We start from the raw sequence: 19,013 nt of genomic DNA, 5'->3' as shown, positions 1-19,013 counted from the left end.
CTCATGAGATGCTTTATCCTTAATTCCTGTGGCTGCTTCTTACCAAGACGGCCCCTGTCACACCCTCCACACACGGGCAAGATGATGTCATGTCTGTCGGGCCGAGGAGGGAGGGACACCACTGAGACCAGGCCAGGCAGTCGTTCAAACAGCAATGTTTAGTTGTACAACACACGAAGTCTAGCGACATTTACACAACCAGTTTGAGTGCCATTGGCTTGTTTTCAGTTGGGAAATCAAACCATAATGTCACCAGAAGGTTGGCTGGGACTGACAATATTTAAGAAATGGGTTGTTCTTGCATCCCCTAGGCTTGGGCCTCTTGCTCCATCAGGACTTGGTCATAGACGAATGGCCTGCAAGTCACCAGCCTTTGAGCAAGTTGTGTCCGGGCGGAGATGGGCAGGGGGGGCAGGGGGGTTCTCTAGACACGGTGTGTGGGGCAGTGGCAGCCGACATTCGCAAACATTCATGCATCTGATGAGGGCCTCTGCCCTCCATTGGGTATTTTCCACTAGCCTACAGGCGACCAGCTACGGCCAGGCGTATTCATTCCTCACATTAACGGGGTGGAGCGGGGTGGGGGTGGGGATAGTCAGGGTGGGTGAGAAGAGATCCCTCTTATTGCTGAGTAGACAGATGGGTGCTTTTTTTTTCTTCCTAGCGTTCACATCTTGTGGGTCTCTGGAGTTTTGTATCTGTGTTTAGTGCCTTTTTTAAAGACTGAAGATAAAGAAGTCAACTCCAGAAGTGTCTCTTCGGGAAAACCACTCTTCCTGAGAGGCTGTATTGTTGGGAGAAAGGGGGCGTGTCTACACTCTGGGCCAGCCCAAAGCGGTGATCTTAAAGGAGAGACCCTAGCCCTTGCTTCCCTACGTCTGGAGTCACCCATCCTCACAACTAAGCTTTAAGTAACGAAGGAGACACCCTTGTCCCACACCTGGGCTCACACAGCTGATGTCAACGAATCTGACAAGCAGAAAAGTGGCTTCCCTGACCTTTTAAAGAAAGCCAAAAGTAGCTCATGCAGGTGGACAGGGAGCAGTGCCATTTCCCTTGGAGATGGGTACGAGTAGCGGGCATGGGTTTGCGAGGGCAGAAGAAGCTCTTGATGAGTTCTTTCGCCCTACAGACAGGCTGGGACCAGCTGACACAGACGATGGAGGAGGGCAGTGCTGGCGAGAACTCCATTCCACTGGGAGGAGAGGAGTGTTGGGAGACATGGAGAAGGCGGCTGTCCTAAAGCAACTGGCCCCTCCCCCCTGCTGAGGGCCCAGCCGGGCTGTGGAGGTGGGCCCTTAAAGGGCCATGGCCCTGCAGCAATAACAGCTGAGAGGAATGGAGGGAGAAGCAGCGCTTGAAATGGCCTTCATTCAGCAGTGGGGCAGGGGGTGGCTGGCACGGGTGGAAGGACAGAGCCCAGGAGGCCTTCTCCCTGCAGGGGGGTTGAGAACAGTTGAGGGTGTGGACACCAGACACATAAAACAGCTTCTCGGGGGAGGCTGAGATCATGATTTAGGGGCGGCAAGCATCCTTTTATTCAGCCTCTCCAGCGCCCCCCCGCCCCCACCCCTAGATCTGCCCTGCTGGGCCTGGGGGTCCAGCCCCACATCCCCACACAGGACTGCTCCCTGTGTAGGCCAGGCATCCCTCTTCTGTTGACACCTCGTAGCAACCTCTGGGCTCTAACCCTCCCACTGGTCCATCCTGACAGTGCCTACTCTGGGCTAGCTTTGTGGGCCAGGGAGGACGCGGGCTGGATTGGCGAGAGCCTCCAGGAAAGACAGAGACCATAGGTGTTTGGGTCATTGGTGACATCAGCCACCTCTTTCACCTGGTGCACTGAATCTTGGTCTTACGTCTTTGTGTTTTCCTAGCACCTGAGTGAAAAGGGACTATAAACGCTGCGATTTGCAGAGGGCCTGTCGCACACCCCGGGCTGGACCAGGCCACGGAACAGGAGGTTGTATGAGGTCACTGTAAAACTGTGACCCCTGCTGTTTTCCCCTTGCCTAAGGCTACATTGTTTCCCCAGCCCCAGTGTTAGCCACCTCACTGACTACAGGAGAAAGAGTAACTTGTTTGTAAAACCAATGAGATACATACGTATGTGTTAATAAATACAGGGCTGGAGGGAAAGGCAAGAAAAGGCTAATGTACAACTGTGGGTGTCACTGGGAACGTCTATGGATGTCAGGAGGGGGGACAGGAAAAGCAGTGGAGAAGGACGGACAGACCACCATGCAGTCAGCTTCAGCAGAACACGGGGAGAAGGCAGGAGAGGGGGAAGAGGGAGCGGGGTTCATGAGGAGGGGACAGCGACAGAGAAGCCAGCTTTTAGGAGGAAGAATCCTCCTAAAAGAGAAAGGCAACCCACCAAAAAACACAAATATTGTATATTATTCTTGATACTTCTTTCGACTCCGTTTTTCTAGAACTTAACGCCTGAAAAGGGTGTCTCCCTGGACCAGCCTGCGTGTGCCCGCTGCGGCGGCTCCTCCCCGGCCTGGGCTGCCCGCGGCTCTGGGCCGGTCTCGGCGCTGGACCGCACAAACACCTCCCCGCTCCTCACTCTGCGTCTGATGCTCCGTCCTCCTAGTGTGTGCTGTCCCGTGCTGCTAGCTGTGATTTTATTTTAAGGTGGCCTCAAGTCCTTTTCGGAAGTAGACTGGGCATCCATTCTAAATATGGAAATGGAGCTACAGTGGCTGGATCTACACGGGAGTGAAAGAAGGGAGGGGGGGGCCGGGGGAGGAGGGGACGGGAGGGGAGGGGGGAGAGGAGGGAGCGGGCGCCGAGCTGCCTGTGGGCTGCGAGCGGCGGGAGGACCGCAGCAGGCTCTGCCGCAGGGACCGGCGGCAGCTTCTACAGTGAAGGGGACAGAGACCGGAGGGTGGAGCTCTGGTCTCCACTTCGAGGCACTGATTCTTCCTGCAGGTGCCCAGCGTGGCCCACTTCCCTGCTGTCCTCGACCTCCCTTTCCCCAGGAAGTCTGGCCTTACCCCCGACCGCCCCGGCTACCCGGGAAGGTTGAGTCCGAACTCCCTGCCCCGTCCCATCCCGGGCCCAGCCCTGCAGCCTGTCCTCGGAAGACCCCCCGAAGGTCCCGGTGTGCAGGCAGGCTCAGAGATGAGGAGGAGTTACCTGTGGCTCACCTGCACCCTCATTTTTAAATGAAACTTCCCCGGGCCTCTTGAGTGAGGCGCACAGCTCTGTTCTGGGACACAAGGAAAGGAGACAGATAATGGAGAGGCATGGAGAAACCAAACTTACAAGGGACTTCCCAGGGAGGGCAGTGAAAACACCTCGCCCCTGAGCACGCACTCATGTGCACACACACACACTCACGCACACACATACTCCGCACACGCACACGCACGCTGTAGACAGGACGCTCCACAAACACCAGACAGGCCTGTGGGACAGAGCAGAGAGGAGAAGGCGGGTGGTGATGGTGTTGGGGGGTGGTGTGGAGAGTGGCCGTGTGTGATGGCATGGCACGGGGACAGGGTCGTCACGGGTTACTGCTGCGGCTCTCCTCTGTGTCCGTGCTCACCGGGGGGAGGCCTCCGTTGTCATTGAGCCGCTTGGCCCGGTAGGTCTCGTAGTGGATGTTGTGTGTCACTTCCTTGAGGTCCTGGAGGTGGGTCCTGAGGGGCGCGGGTGACAAGAGAGAGAGAGGGACGCGATTAGAGGGGAAGGAGGAAGGGGTGACCCACATCCAAGGTTAACACGCCACTTGCACCACCCGGGCCCAGCGGGCTGACTCCAGAGAGCTGAGGCTCCTTCTCCTGCCCCGCATGCTTCGGCAGGGGAGCTGGGCCGCGGAGAGACGGCCCGCAGGGAGAGAGAGACCTGGAGACTGAGGAGGTGGTTCTGAGCAGGTGGCCTCCTGACCCCGGGCCATTACACCTGCCGCCTGAGGGAGGGCAGGGGCACATCTTACCTGATGACGAAGTCTCGAAGGAGGGCAAACTCACAGTGGTTGAGGTTTTCCACTGTGAACAAAACAAAACAAAACAAAAACAGGTGGTCATTTCACCAGTGCAGCAGCACCCAGCAGGTGGGCTACTGCTCTGGTCACAGAGGCATTTTGGGGGGGCACGGGACAGGCTACTGTAACTCCTCCCGCGGTCTGCTGGTCCTGGCGCTTCCGTGCACTGGATTTTATTCATATAACGTTTATTAAGCTGCTACAATGGCACAATACTGTTCCAGACCCTGCGGGATAAGAGCTGAGAGGGACTACTGTATTCCCGTTTTATAGAAAAGGAAAAAAATACTGCTACAGGGAGTCTAAGAGACTTGCCCAACCTGAGACACAATCCTATGCTTGAGGAGCTTATACCCAGATTGGAAGACAGTCACACAGGAAACAACGATCGAGCCATGTTAAAGAAGGGCATGCAAGCCCTGGCTGGCGTAGCTCAGTGGACTGAGTGCGGGCTGCGAACCAAAGGGTCGCAGGTTCGATTCCTTTTTTTTTTAAGATTTTTATCAATGTATTTATTTTTAGAGGGGGAAGGGAGATAGAGAGAGAGGGAGAGAGAGAAACATCAATGTGCGGTTGCTGGGGGCCGTGGCCTGCAACCCAGGCATGTGCCCTGACTGGGGATCAAACCTGCGACACTTTGGTTCGCAGCCCGTGCTCAATCCACTGAGCTACACCAGGCAGGGCTAAGAAATGCTATTTTAAAAATCCCAACAAAAAGTCATCTGACTTCTGTGGCTCAGTGGATTGAGCACCGGCCTGCAAACAGAAGGGTTGCCAGTTTGATCCCTGGGCAGGGCACGTGCCTGGGTTGCGGGCCAGGTCCCCAGCCGGGGGCCTGTGAGAGGCAACTGATCTTTGTATCTCTCGCACATTGAGGTTCCTCTCCCTCTCTTTCTCCCTTCTTTCCCATCCCTCTAAAAATAAATAAATAAAATCTTTTTTAAAAAAATCATAGGAAAATGGGAGACAACAAGATACAATGGGATGAACTTGGTTTGGTTTTGTTTAAAGATTTTTATTTATTTATTTTTTAGAAAGGGGAAGGGAGGGAGAAAGGGAGAGAAACATCAGTGTGTGGTTGCCTCTCTCACGCCTCCTACTGGGGACCTGGCCCACAACCCAGGCATGTACCCTGACTGGGAATCGAAACAGCAACCCTTTGGTTCGCAGGCTGGCACTGAATCCGCTGAGCCACACCAGCCGGGGCTGCACTTGGTTTTAGAATCAAAAAATATCCAAGCTTCACCACTAACAAGACATGTGATCTGGACAAGACATTTAACTGTCAGAAATTCAAGAGCCTCAGAAGCTGACGCTCCCCGCAGGGGGTTATCCCGTTGAATGAGATCACTGAAGCGATTCTTTGAAAGCCCTCAGAATCCTTACGACCGCCTCAAGGTCACATCCATTCATAATGAAACGAAAACGGCCACATCCGAAGAACCTTTCAGCGGTCTGTCGGATCGCATCCCCTTTCACGTGAAAACCTCTCCCCGGCGTTCCCGGCCCTTATTCATCTCTCCACGCTCCGAAGAGGACCTCTGACACGTGTGCCCCGCCTCCCGGAGGGGCGCTACACCAGGCTTTTACTGCCTCCTGCTTGGGAGTCCCGTTTCTCAACCTCACGGCAAGCTCCTTCCGCAGGGTCTGCCTGGCCCTCTTTTGAAACCTCACATCCTGGGACAGTGCCTTGACCTAGCCACGCTTACTAAATACGCATCACTAGCCAGCAGCCAGTTCTTCAAAAGGAGGCTCTGCGTTACCTTCGATGATCCCCCAGGGGGTTTTTCGGCCGAGGACCCGCTTGCCGTTCACTTGGTACTCCTTGTCGCTCCCCACCACGGCAAAGGGCATGCTCTCCTGCTGGCAGACCAGACACAGGGCACGTCATCCTCCAGGATCAGGGCCGCCAGGGGTGGGAGGGAATGCAGCCCTGGGTCCCCCGACCTTGAACTGCCCATTCCTGAGGTTCAGTCAGTGGTCCCACCAATGGCAAGGGTGGAGGAGGCTCTTGTCTTTTCAAAAGAGCACTGGACTGGGAGTCCCAAGCGCTGGATCCAACCCTGCCTGCACCCCTGCCGTCTCGGCCAGCCTCAGTAAGTCAGTGTTCCCTCAACGGGAGAATGCTTCGCGCCGCTTTACATGGTTGGTTTGACGTGGAACGACTGGGAGCCGCTGGGATGGACAGACCTCTCTCAAGTGATACCCGCCCGGCTGACAGCCCAAGTAACATGCTTCACACCATCTCCCGCAAAACCTACCGGCAGACAGATGCCCACAGCCGCTGACCTGACAGAGCCCGGGGCCCCTTTCTGACACACGAGGGCCCCTCTCCTCTTGTGTGTCCCCCACGAGCCAGCTGTTTTCCCAAATGAACTTGCCCAACGTGTGTGTGTCGCCACAGTTGGATAAACTAACTGCTCCATAGGCTGAGGGCACATGAGTGGAGAGAGCTGCTTCTCTGAAGATTAAGTTGAATGTTTCAGAAAAACTTGGTAGAGGTGAGTTGCTTTTGCCTGAAGCGGGAACTGAATCTCGAAGAAGCAGCTCTGTCCATGAAAAGAATGTTTGACGCATGTGATCCGTATGTTTCATTTTAACCTACGAATTTAGTAAAAATAATTATTCAAAACATTTGTGATTGGCATGCGGCATTGTTTAAAGGATTTCTTCAATGAACGGGCCAACTGCCTGTCTCTGCTGTAGCAGAAACGGGGATTCGAGTGTGTGACCCACATTTGCCGGAGGAGGAGAGTCGACCAGAGCAGGCGAGTGGTCTCAGTGGGTGAGTGGGAAAGCCCAGACTAGACCCAAGGATTCTGAGCTGGAACCCGGGACGGCAGAGCCTCAGAGCGGAGAGGACTCTCAGCAATCCCACAGGCTGATGGCGGCGTGCCGGCCGGGTTCCATGAAGCCATAAGACTCCCCGGCGCTCCCCCAGGGCCTGCTGTAAGGTGGGGCTCTGTGCCCACGTCACTTAGCCAAAGCAGCTCCATTTTTGCATTTTACATATTGGAGTTCTATCTGACATCTAATTTCTTTAACGTGTTCTTCTAGGGAAAAATTAAAAACCCACAGGCCACTCAACTGGTCTGACCTCTGCAGTTGATAGAGGGCGACACTGAGGCAGAGCTCTGACACAGCGTAGATACCTTGGACCCGCAGCTAACGTCCTTGCCGGTGCCCTTCCAACCCCACGCACCCCAGCTGTGCCGGGTGCTGCGGGAGGAAGAGGCCTTCGTGGGGCCTGGGGACCGACAGGAGCATCGCCTGTGGGTGCAGGGTTCACAGTCCCCCTGGCGGGGGCGCTAGTCCTCAGCCTCCCCCAGGGCACTTCCAGTCTGGTGGGGCCGGGCGAGGCAGGGAGTGCGAAGGGGGAGAAGCAGGTGGGAGCCAGAGCAGTGTGCGGTACACGTCCCACGGGCACCATGGGGGGGCATCTGTGACGAGCGGAGCCCCAGGCACCCACCCGGATTTTGTCATTCTCCGTCTTGTCCTCCAAATCCTCATCAAATTCCTTCTGAGGGTAGAATTCGATGCCATTCACTTCCAGCTCCTTGCGAACCTAGAGGCGAGGAACAGAAGAGCAAGGCAGCCAGGTGTCAGGATAACGGGAGGGGGTGTGCGCGCGTGCACGCGCGCTGCGGGCGGAGGGCTAAACGCAGCCTTGAGAACAAATCCACAGACATCTCTGGGTCCCGAGGCCCTGAGTAAGTGCGAACCCCAGTCGTACAATAACGAGAGCCCCGCGTGAGACGAGGAAGAGGCTGGGGCAACAGCTCGCTCCTCTCGGGTCTGTAAGGCTCAGACTCTGACACCGCCACTGAGCACATGGGCAGTGCGCATGCGCTACGGGTCCGGTTCCCGATAACAGGGAAGGGGGCGAGTCCGCCCACCCCGGGCCTCTCTGTTTGCCCTCTTTCAAAGCTCAGCTTGAACCTCACCTCCTCCAGGAAGCTACCCAGGACCTCTTCAGCGGTCTACTCGAAGGCAACAATTATCCTTATACTCCTCTGGCATCCCCTCCCCCCATCTCCACCTGGGTGCTGGGAGTTCAGGAGTTCACAGAGAACGACAGTACGGACTAGAGGGCCTTGATGCATTATCTAGTCCTCCAAGCCTCCTAGCGGTGAGGAGGGGTTTCTCCTGTTCACGGTGATTTACGTATTCGGGGGTCGCTAGAAGATTGGAGCGGGGAAGAATGCCACCTGAGCACGCACTAACTTCTCTTCGACAGCGTCCCCAGACACTGCAGTCCCGTCTCTTTAATGGCTAAGCAGGGGCTGGGTGGGAGTGGGGAGAGGCGAACGTAACCCTGGAGGGTGGGAGAGGCTCGGACCAGAGAGGGGGAAGGCGGGAGGGGCAGGAAGAGGAGGAGGGGCCTCCTCACCCTCTGCTTGAATTCGGACTTCTCCTCCAGGGTCATGGTGTCAGCCTTAGCGATGACGGGGATGATGTTCACGACTTTGCTGAGGTGTTTCATGAACTCCAGGTCGAGAGGTCGCAAGCTGGGGCCCAGAGAAGGCGGAGGGTCAGAGCCACCCGGCCCTCCCCCACTGAGCCACTGCCGCCACCCCAGGGCCACCCTTGGGACAGGAGGACTGGGCCGGGGACCCGGCTGAGGCCAAGAGGCTCTCTCTCCTGACACATACCCACCGTCCTGCCATCTGCAGGACAGGCCCCAATGCCCCCCCAACCCGCCGCCGGCACGTGGTCCTCCATCTCCCTTCTCCTCAAATCCTGCCCCTCCCTAAGCCCCACTCCGACCACCCCCTCACGGCACCTTTGCCGTGGCCGGGGACAGCTGTGGACGGTCACCCCACCCATATGTCCTTGTTTCGAGGTTACTTGTGGGTGTCTTGTTCTGACGGGCCTCCTCCCAGCCCCCACTTGGTCCTGCAGGGGTCCAACTGGGGGTCCGCCACTCCCCCGTCAGAGGGCCCAGCTCCACCCAGGCTCTGGCTCCTCTTATTGAGTCAGACTGCCTGCTTCCTTGCAGACCTTGAGTCCAAGGTCTAGGGAGGGATAAAGCTAACCATTTTATGGAGTTTCTGGGCCCCACCTGCTGAGCACCCGGTTCCTCCCAAGTCTGGGCCCCGCCGTGCTTGTGCCGACCTCTCCAGAACAGAGCTCTGGCCTGGCAGCTGGGCATAGCAATAGGTTGTGAGACCTCCCCCACAGGAAGGCCGTCTGCTGGCCCACGTGCTCTCCCCGTGCTCCGCCAGCACGCCCTTCCAGGCAGCCCCCCCTGCTACGCACAGCCGGAGTTCCCAGCATGCCCTGCTTATTGCCAGCCTTCATTTCTCGACACCTTCTGCTGGGCTGGCCACCCTCCAGACACCTCCAGCTGGGTCCCACTCCCCACCCTAAACACCAGCCCCAATCCTGCAGCCCCGCCTCCTGGCATTTGACCCTTCTTGCTGCGCCCACCCCACCCAGCCCTGTGCAAAGCAGGTGTCTGCTGCATGACTAAGAAGCCCTCTGCTCCGGTGCACCAACTTCCCTCTACAAGCACAGCCGTGCCGCGGTGCCAGAGCGCCAGAGGCAGCGTGGCGGCTGAGGCTGGTCAGCGCCACTCTCCTGGCAAGGAAGCCGGACTTTCTTGGGGGAGGTCTGGGGAATCACAGGGCCGTGACCACATTGGGGCCCCTGTGGCCCTCCCCAGCCAAGTCCGTGTATTGGTTATCGCCTACAGAATGGGCACAGGTGACGCAAACCAGAGCCAGGCCCCGCTCGGGGCGGGGCGGGGGGGGGGAGGGGACTGGTACGTACGAGTGTCCCGTGGGGGAGATGAAGTAGAGGCAGCAGTGGACACGCGTGTCAGGGATGCGTTTTTTCCTGGCGATGTTCACCTCCTCCTTGAGGAACTTCTCGTACTGCTCGTTGATGTACTTCTCGATGGGCTCCCAGCTGGGGGGCGGGAGTGGGGTGGGGGACAAGGAGGATTGGTGTCCCAGGAGGACAGGACCGGGGAGCTCTCTGTGGGCATGGTCCCCGTACAGCCGTCTCATTTCCTACTTCCCCCGGGGTGGGGGAGCAGGGGTCTGGGGTACCCCGGGGCTGGGGTACATTCTCCCTCGGCCTCCCGTGGACGGCTTTCCTGTGAGCAAGGCTAGAACTCCTGCGGGGACCTGGCCCTCTGACCGGGGCCAGGGAGCCTGCAGAACCCACCACCCTCCAGGGGGCGCCGTGAGCCTTCCCCGGCTCCCTTCCTTCTTGGCCGGGAGGCTCCGGAGGAGAAGGCTCTGCCCCTCTCTGAGGCTTGGGGTCCTCGTGAGTAAAATGGGAGAGAGAGTGCAGAGCAGGGGGACGGGCGGGAGGCACGGGGGACCAGAAAGAACAGACTTAGGGAAACGGTTCATTGTCATGACTACAGTCACGGTCACTATTACTTCTCTCTATCAAGGAGCATGAGCATAACCAGAGAAGGGGACCTCCAGTCACCTTTCTGAGATTGTTCTAGCTTGTCTCGTTCGGTGGCCCTGCCTGTCACCGGCAGACCCCTGCTCCCTCCCAGGGGCGCTGTGGTCTCCATTTCCACCTGAACGCCAGCTTCTGGCGGGAGCCTTCCCTCTACACTCCGGGCAGCACACCCAGCCCCTTCCTGGCTGCTCGCTGAGGATTGGCAGACTCTCAATCCTCACGGTGGCTCCCCTCCCTCCTGCTTCTCACCCCTTCTCTCTGTGTCCAGGTGAGCCCGGATTCACACCCCTGGCCCCCTTGTTCTGTCTGTCCCGCCCCCACCACCACCGCCAGGCCGTCCATCCCTCGGCCACAATCCCCCCTGCGCTGTCTCCACCACCCCCACGCCCAGCCCCACCTGGACGCCTTCCCTCACCTCCCTGCGGCCCCTCTCCCATCCTCCGGACGACACTGAACGCTCAGCATGGACGGATGGTGCAGGTAGCTCTCCACACCGGTGAACCCACCCCACGTCCAGCACCTCCCTCGCCGTTGTCGGGCACCCACGTACCAGTTTTCGTTATTGATCTGGTCTCCGAAGCCGGGGGTGTCGATGACGGTCAGCTTCATCTTGACTCCGCCTTCCTCGATCACTGGGGTGCGAACAGAAAGGACAGCAAGGAGGTGACTCTTCCAGCGGGTGCCGGGGGCCCTGCTGCCCACCAGCCAGGGAGGCCCAGGCTCTCCTTCCTTCCTCGGGACCAGGTATTGGAAAAGTCAAGTTCAGGGTCTTCCCCACTTCAGCACCTTTGTTCACGCCGCTGCTCCCTGCACCTGGGAACTCCCTACGTCCTTCCGCCCGTCTAAATCCCTCCCGGGCTGAGGCCCCAATTCTTTTTTTTTTTTTTCCTAATTCCCTCTTCCTCCCCCTCCTGGACTTGCAATCTAAGGAGTTGGCTCCATGGGGTTTAGAGCTTCATTCTACTCTGTGCTGAGGTCGCCTTTCATTTGTCCCATTCCCCAAGAGGCCCCATCCCTCCCCTTTTGTGGCAGCGGCAGGGGCCTCTGACCGATGCCCGCGGGCACCCCCCCCTCCCAGCCCTGGTCCTCACCGTGCCCGATAGCCTTGATCTCCACTGTCTTGGGGATCTTCTCCTCCCGGTTCCAGCTGGAGGCCTTGCGGCTCACTTGGGATTTGAAGAGCGTGTTGACCAGCGTCGACTTGCCCAGCCCACTCTGACCTAAGGCAGAAGGATGAGAGGCAGGGAGACCCTAGGGCCACGTCCGGAACCCGAGATCCCTCCCAGGACCTTACAGAATTCTCGAGCGGGCTGTGCCCTTGTCTGACCGCTCGCTGGGGAGGGAGGGGCCGAGCAGGGGTCACGGGCAGGTGGGGATGGTTTCCTGTGTGATGGAGAGAAGGTCAGATGCCACATCTCTCCCTCCAGGAGCCCCAAGGCCATCCGGAAAGGGGACAACCTCTGCATTCGTCTCCTGTAGCAGGGTTTTGTTCTGTGTTTTGCTGAAGTCTTCAGTGACAGAATCACTCTGCATTCTGGCGTGGCCTGTGTGTGACAGGCCTTTGTCAGTCAGCCCTGCGAGTCCCACCGCAGAGCGAGCTCCGATCCCCGCTGAAGCTGTCCCGGAGAGATGAAGCCCCAGCTAACGTAAAAGATGTGCAAGACCGGGACTTGAACCCGAGGAACCCCTCAGCCCGTATCCGCTCTGTATCCCAGTGCAGTGGCCAGCGTGTCACCGAGGCAGAAGCCCGAACGGACCCTGTGAGCGGAGGCAGAGGCGGAGCGGGCGGGGCTGGCTCCTCACCTGCGCCGCCTTCACGACGGTGCCCTATGGGCGGTTCACATGCACGGGCCTACAGACTTCGTTCCACGGAGCACACGGAAAGGGGCTCCGTGGCAAAAAGGCGTTTGAAATTGAAGCCACGGGTCTGAGCAGCGCTTCTCAAACTCTAACGTGCCCCAGAGTCACGGTGAGCCTTGCTGGGCGGCATCGGGATCTCCCGGACGCTGGTAGGAAACGCAGGATCCCAGCCCCGCCCCCAATCCTCCCACCAGAGTCTGCGCTGCTAACGGGGATTCCGGATGAACCCCACGGCCAGTGAAGCCCGAGGCGCTGGTCTGGAGCGCTCCCTGTGGTAGGTCAGGAAAACGTTCCGCAGCAGAGCCTGCAGGCCTGGACCCCACTGAGCCGTTTCTCCGGACGCCCGCGAGTGGCCGTGCCTGCCCCTGCAGTTCCCTTCCCGACCACGCGGCGGGAGGGAAGGGACTGAATGCGGCCAGGGACGGTGAATAAGGCGCGTTGCCCTTCCCAACGGACCAGTTGGCAGTGGCCACCCAGACGGATATGTTCAAGAGGCCGCCTCGGGGTTCAGACGGCACGTGTGTGCCGGGGCCCAGCGGCGGTGCCTGCCTGCCGCGGCGCTGCTGGGGAGAGAGGCGGCAGCCCACGTGCCGCGTACTCGCCGTTCTCCGTCTGGATGTTTTCTAAGGCCACCTGTTCGTTACGTATTCTTGAGTGTCTAGTGCTGTGCTAGGGCTGGTGGTAGAGGGGTAAGGGAGACTCCATCCTTACCTTTGAGAAAGACCAAGACTTAAACAGACAATTACAATATGTTGCCACAAGGAACCACCACAGGGTATTTTAATAGCATACTGAAGGGAGTCTAATCCCATCTTTCTGGGATCAAGGAGGACTTCCAGGAAGAAGCAGTAACTAAGCTAAAAGCTGAAGGACTTCGAATGACCCATGAGAAGCTGGAAGAGGTTTGTAGACAGGGGGAACAGCATATGCAAAGGCTCAGAGGGAGGAGAGAGTCTGGCAAGAGCGTTCAAGAGAGCCGTTCCTTGTGAGCGGCCGCATGCCGCCTGGGAGGTGGTGAGGGACGCGTGGAGTGGCGGAACCCGGCCAGGCTAGCAGTCTAGACCCTTCCACTCAACTGGTTAGGGGCTTGCTGAGTTTCTCTGGTTGGAAAAATTATTCAGACACTGGTACACAATGGACTGAAGAGATGAGGAGACAGAAATAGGGTCAATGCCCCTCAAAATGGGGCCTGGGGCCAGGGTCCATAAACCATCGGTTACTGGCTCTTGAGACAGGAAGCCGCCCCAGAAAGGGAGCCAGCTCTGCCGCTCAGCGCGCCGTTCCGTTCGGCCCGTGTGTCTTACACGGGACTTCACAATGACCCACACTCTGGCCCGGCCCCTTCTCCGGGAGCGGCACCGTGTCAGGTGGCCGTGGCCGTCCAGGTGGGAGGCCTGGCTCGGCCTGGGCGGGGGCAGCAGAGACAGGGAGGAATAGGGGGACCTGAGAGAGATTTACGGGGAAGCCAACAGAATTTGATCGACCAGCCTGGGGCATAACGGAAGGAGAAGGATGACGCCCAGGCCCGTTCCAGCGGCAGAGTGACTATCTCACTGAGATCGCTCTGTGACCTGGGGACGATACTTGGTGGCCAATCGGTGTCCTAAAAGTTCTTTCTCCTGGCTGGCATAGCTCAGTGGATTGAGCTCGGGCTGCGAACCAAAGCATCGCAGGTTCGATTCCCAGTCAGGGCACATGCCTGGGTTGCAGGCCATGGCCCCCAGCAACCGCACATTGATGTTTCTCTCTCTCTCTCTCTTTCTCCCACCCTTCCCTCTCTAAAAATAAATAAATAAAACCTTAAAATAAAATAAGAGTATACACTTAAAATCCATGACTTTACAAAATAAATAAATAAATAAAATTTTTAAAAAGTTCTAAGTTTTAAAATGCTACAAAAGACCAGAAAAAGGCCACCTCCCACCCACTCCCCCCCCACAGCCCAGCTCTCGAAGGTGGGGAGGGACACCGAGGAGCCCCCTCCACCACACACCGGGAAGCAGGCTGAGCGTGGCCGAAGGTAGCCTGTGGACGCCCGGCCGGGGCCCACCCTGGAGAGGCCAGGGCCGAGGTCGCCCTTGGGGGGAGAAGTGGAACCCACAGTGCCGCCGGCCACCCGGGGCTCCAGGGACCCCCCAGCCCTCCGTACCGACGACCATGATGTTGAAGTCGAACCCGGTCTTCATGGTCTTCTTCCGCATCTGTTCGATGATGGTGTCGATGCCGATGTAGCCCAGCAGGTTGGAGTTGATGCTGACGGGCTTCATGGGCACCGCCGGCTTCGGCCTGGGCTCAGGCACCAGCTCTGACATGGCTGCGTCCGTCCTGGTGTCTGGCAGCCCTGCGAAGCCAAGGCGGGGGGTGGGGGGTGGGCTGCCGGCGCCACAGGGAAGCCACGGCGTCATCCCCTGGATCCGGAGCTGGGACTGGGGGGGACCGCAGCCGTCACCCAGCACGGGTCCCTCGTGTCACACAGGAAGACGCTGGCCCTGGCGGGAGGGACTTGCGAAGAAGACGGAGCAAGCCAGCTGCAGAGTCCGGACCAGGACCGGCGCGCCAGCGGCTGGGGCCGCTTCAAACGCACTCGCCGCCCCGAAGCACCACGTGCGTGTGGCGAACCCGAGGGCTTCCCCACCCCGGCCGGCGCTGCTGACGCTTTGGGCGGAATTGTTACTGTGGGGGGGCTGTCCTGCTCACTGGAGAAGGTTCGGTGCCCCCCCCCAGCCTCTGCTAAATGCCAGCAATGGCCCCCAGCAGTGAGAGCCAAACACTGCTTTAGACGGTGCCGTGGTCCCCGGGGGACCACACGGCCCTTCCTCATGGAGAACCACGGCCTAAGAGATGGGGGGATTATTCCCACCTGAGCCTGCCCCCCAAATAAGGGCAAAGACCATGCAGGATGCTGGACCTGACCTCTACTGCCTGTCGCTGACCTCTGTTGCTTTGTCTTTTACAAGCAAATGGAGCTGCCGCCCCTCTGCAGGGTAAGCGTCACTCCTGTCCCCCAGCCTCAGTGTCCCCTCCGCCCCACGAGCACCACCGCAAAGCGGGGGTGCCTGTGCCCTGAGGAGCCGCAGCCGCCCTCCTCGCCTTAGCTCTGAATGTACTGGAGGAACTCATCTCCCCTTTTGACCAGCGGGGACAGGATGAGGCCCGGGCCAGGGCAGTCCCTTGCCTGAGACGACGCAGCGTGTTGTCGGGAGGGCGGGTGGCAGAGGGGAGGTCACAACCCTGCACCAGGGGGGTGGAGGCGCACAGCCCCCGCATCTGACAGGTCACGACAGACATCACACACATGAGAGAGAGAGACCTGTGTGTGTCCCCATCCGGCCGCTGTCCAGCAGGCCCGGTTTCAGGAGAACAGCCGCCTTGTCCCACCCTTGAAGTGGGGTGTGCAGGGTGAAGAGGGGGGAGCCTGGCCCCGAGACTTGCCAGAAGTGTGGCCTCGGACAGGGCACCTGCACCCAGGAGCCCACGGCGAGCATTCCATGAGACACGGAGCCCGGAAGCACCCACAGCGCGCCTCCCAGCTCCTGCCCCTCCCGCCCCCGCCTCTTCAGGTTCACGGACTTGTGGAGGGGTCAAGGGGTGCGTGTGAAAGCACTTGTCGAAGGGAGGGACCCAGGTGCTAATTACACTGCACAGTCACTGGACCGCACACTGTCTCGGGCGGCCCCTCCAGCCAGCCCGCAGCCTCAGGCTAACAGGCGGGCTGCTGGGAGAGCCACCCTCCCCCACCCCACACCCAGCCAGGAGTCTGTTCTCACACCCAGCCACCCAGTCCTTCCACGGGTCCTGCCAAGACTCTGTCTCCCAATGGGAAAATATTCTGTCCTCGTCACTCCCGGGCACAGCCGAATCTGACACAGCGTCGGGCCTCCCCAGGGCCTGGCCGGACTCCCTCCTGCTTCCCAGGAAGCTGTTGCTTAGCCAGGCGGCTGGCAGCGAGACCGGCTCAGCCCCACAGCAGCTGACTCCTCTCACAGCCGGGCTGGCCCCCCCACGCTCGCTCCCCACGTGGCTCCCGGCCCACGCAGCACCCCTGCCCTGGGGCCCGCGCCCCATTTCCCTGCCCAGCTGCTCCCACGCCGGCCCTCCCCGCTTCCCCGGTGCCTCTGCAGCTGAGCCTGTCCGGTCCCAACACCTGGACAGTGAGTCTTGCACTTATTTACGGGAGTCCTTCTGAGGATTCTCACAAGGTGCGTGTCCTCGCCGTGGCCGGGCCTGCTGCAGGTCCGCGCACAGGCAGACGCCCCCGGCGAGCCCCTGCGAACACCCACTGAGCTCACCGTAAAGAGCACTTGGTGGCACGTCCCCCCCACATGTTCCAGTTCCACGCTGACGGCCATCAGCCGCGAGCATGGCCAGCGTGGGGCGGGCTGCTGGCAGGCCCTCGCCCCTCCAGCGCCTGGCTGACTCCCGCTCTTCCCGCACCATCAGCGCGAGGGCCGCCCCTCTGCTTGCCCGTCTGGGTGGAGGTCCCCTCCTTCTGCACTGCCTCGGCCTCTGAGTCCCTTGGTGCCTGAGTCCCACCTCATTCATTCATTCATTCATTCATCCCACCCACCCCTGCCAGCCCCTTCCCACGCTGTCACATAGGAGCCCGCTCCACCCAAATCCCACAGGAAATGCCAAGGACACCTTTGGGCCCCAGACAAGGTCACGGCCCCCAAGGGCCCACGCCCTGGCGAGGTGTCCTGACAGGTCCACGAAGACCTCCCGGGCACAGGACAAACACTGCTCTGGAGTTCTGCAGCCCCACCCCCTGCCCTTACAGTCCCCCACCCCGCCCGTGTCCGCCTGCCAACCCCACGTGGGGAGGCAGGGGGTGCCCGGGCTTGATTCCCGGCTGGGGGGCCCTGTGAGCCTCACTGTTCTCCTCAGGAGAATGGGGGCAGCGCCCACCTTGCCAGGTTGCTGGGAAGGTTACACAAAAGCGAGGATGCTAATCACCTGGCACTGAACGTACTCTCGTTTCTGCCCTTCTTACGCCGAGAGTCACGTCTTACCGCCCTCTACGCCCCATGTGCAGAGCGTCACACGGGCGCTCGGCAATGAGGGAATGAATGAATGAATGAATGCCTCACTGTCAGGCAGATGCCACTTCCCTCCCCCCTCGGAAGCTCCTCTAACAGAGCAGCGGACCCCCAGCCGGCAAACGGTGTCTGCGCGGAGGCCACAGCCAAGGGGGGACACTCGGTGTCAAAAGACCTGCTTCCTCCCCACAACAGGGATCCAAAGGGGCTGGCTTCCCATGGGTGGGGGAGAGCTGGGGACAGGGTCACAGCGGGACATAGCTCAAATGTGCCATCTGGCCTAAATGGTCCTTGGAGCCCCTCCTAGGCCCCCAGGTCTCCCAGGAGAGGAGGAGAAGCTGCCGCACCCCCTGCCAGGAGCCACCTGCCCCATCAGCGCTCCAGGGAGAGGCACGGGCCACCTGACTCGGTTCTGGCTGAGTCCCCCACGGAACCGGCGCCCCCATCACCACGCCAAGCAAGGGCTCTGGCGCTTTCTTTCACAGGCAGGGGATGGCTTTGTCTTTGTCTGGCCCAGGAACCCCACCCGCAGCTGGGAAGGTGGCAGCGGTGGGAGGAGACCTTTCCGGAATAGCACCTGCCTCCTCGGCTTAGTGGGGTGGGGGGTGGGGAGGCTCTTCCTTCCTTCCTGAGCTGAGGAGCTTCCCCAGGCCCCACCCCCCACCCGCGCAGGCAATTCCAGCCCACCCCAGCCCCAGCCCCGGCTCTTAGAAAAGGAATCACAAAAGATATCTCAGTCCTTTTCCCATTCTCCAGCGCAAAGGGCCCTGGGACGCCCCCTTCCCCCATCCCGGCTCTCTGGAGGCCAGCGAGTTCCCTAGGAGACCACCAGCTGGTGTCTGTCTGTGCGTGGGGGAAGGGGTCTATGTGTCAGCTCCTGGGTGTCGTATCTGGTGGTAGGTGGCTCTGCTACCTGTGCGTGGTGTGCATGTGTGTGCGTGCCTTGGTGTGCTCCGGTGTGGGGCTTTCTGTGTGCATCTGGGTCCCTCCTTGCGTGTCCGTGGGGCTCTGTATCTCCCCGCGTTCCTGTGGGTGGATTTATCCAGGCATATATATCTTGGGGTGTGTGCCGCCGTGCGTGCGTGTGTCTATGCATATGTCACCGCGCGTGGGCTCCACGGCGCAGCAGCCCTCCCCCTGGTAGCACCTCTGGCCGGGCTTCGCGGGGCCGCAGCCTCGTCCTGGCGGGCGCCGGTGGGCCGGCCAGCCGCCCTACCTTTGGACATGAATCCTCCTTTGTCTCCGTTCCTCCCGGGAGATGCTCAGGGCGCGGGGCTGCAAGGCTGAGCGGGGCGCGGGCTCCTTCTGGGCCGAGCGGCCCCTGCAGCCGGGCCTCGCCCCTCCGCGCTCTCCGCCCACCCGCCCGGCCCGCGGCCCGGCCGCGCCGCCCCTGCGCCCCGCGCCTCCGCACCCGCCCCGGACCTCGCCGCCGCTCGCTCGGCGCCGCGCTGCTCCTGCCCGCGCGCACCGATGCCGCCGCCGCTGCCACCCGCACCACGTGACCCGCGCGCCCGCCGCCGGCCCCGCTGAGAGCCCCTCCCCCTCCCACGGCACCCGAGCCCTCACCGGCTCCCCGCGCGTCCGCACGCGCGAGAGGGCACCCTTCTGCGGGCGGCCCGGGGGCCACCCAGGGGCACTGTAACCGCAGGCTCGGGATGCCGGGCCCGGGAAGGTGTCGGCATCCCAGCCCTGGTCCGTTC

The 19,013-nt window shown here is 60.2% G+C and overlaps 1 protein-coding gene across 2 annotated transcripts; it reads right to left on the bottom strand.

Moving 5' to 3' along the window:
* Positions 1–139: 139 nt before the first annotated feature.
* SEPTIN3 (septin 3) lies at positions 140–18,714 on the bottom strand. 2 transcript variants are annotated; one of them, XM_028532053.2, is made up of 11 exons: positions 18,530–18,714; positions 14,427–14,618; positions 11,509–11,637; positions 10,968–11,049; positions 9,767–9,904; positions 8,385–8,502; positions 7,464–7,559; positions 5,758–5,854; positions 3,947–3,998; positions 3,557–3,650; positions 140–1,435 (listed from the first exon to the last, which is right to left on the bottom strand). In XM_028532053.2, exons 1-11 carry the CDS (start codon positions 18,537–18,539, stop codon positions 1,370–1,372), a joined length of 1,074 nt encoding a protein of 357 aa, XP_028387854.1. In that variant the 5' UTR covers positions 18,540–18,714; the 3' UTR covers positions 140–1,369. The 2 variants fall into 2 exon arrangements, with proteins under 2 accessions (XP_028387854.1, XP_028387853.1); XM_028532052.2 differs by having other exon boundaries at positions 5,758–5,857; positions 18,530–18,713.
* Between the last annotated feature and the right edge of the window lie 299 nt (positions 18,715–19,013).

This window comes from Phyllostomus discolor, chromosome 2 (genome assembly GCF_004126475.2).
Source record: "Phyllostomus discolor isolate MPI-MPIP mPhyDis1 chromosome 2, mPhyDis1.pri.v3, whole genome shotgun sequence".
Lineage (NCBI taxonomy): Eukaryota > Metazoa > Chordata > Mammalia > Chiroptera > Phyllostomidae > Phyllostomus > Phyllostomus discolor.
Note: the sequence above shows the minus strand (reverse complement) of the source record. Positions and strands in the feature narration are given on the sequence as shown.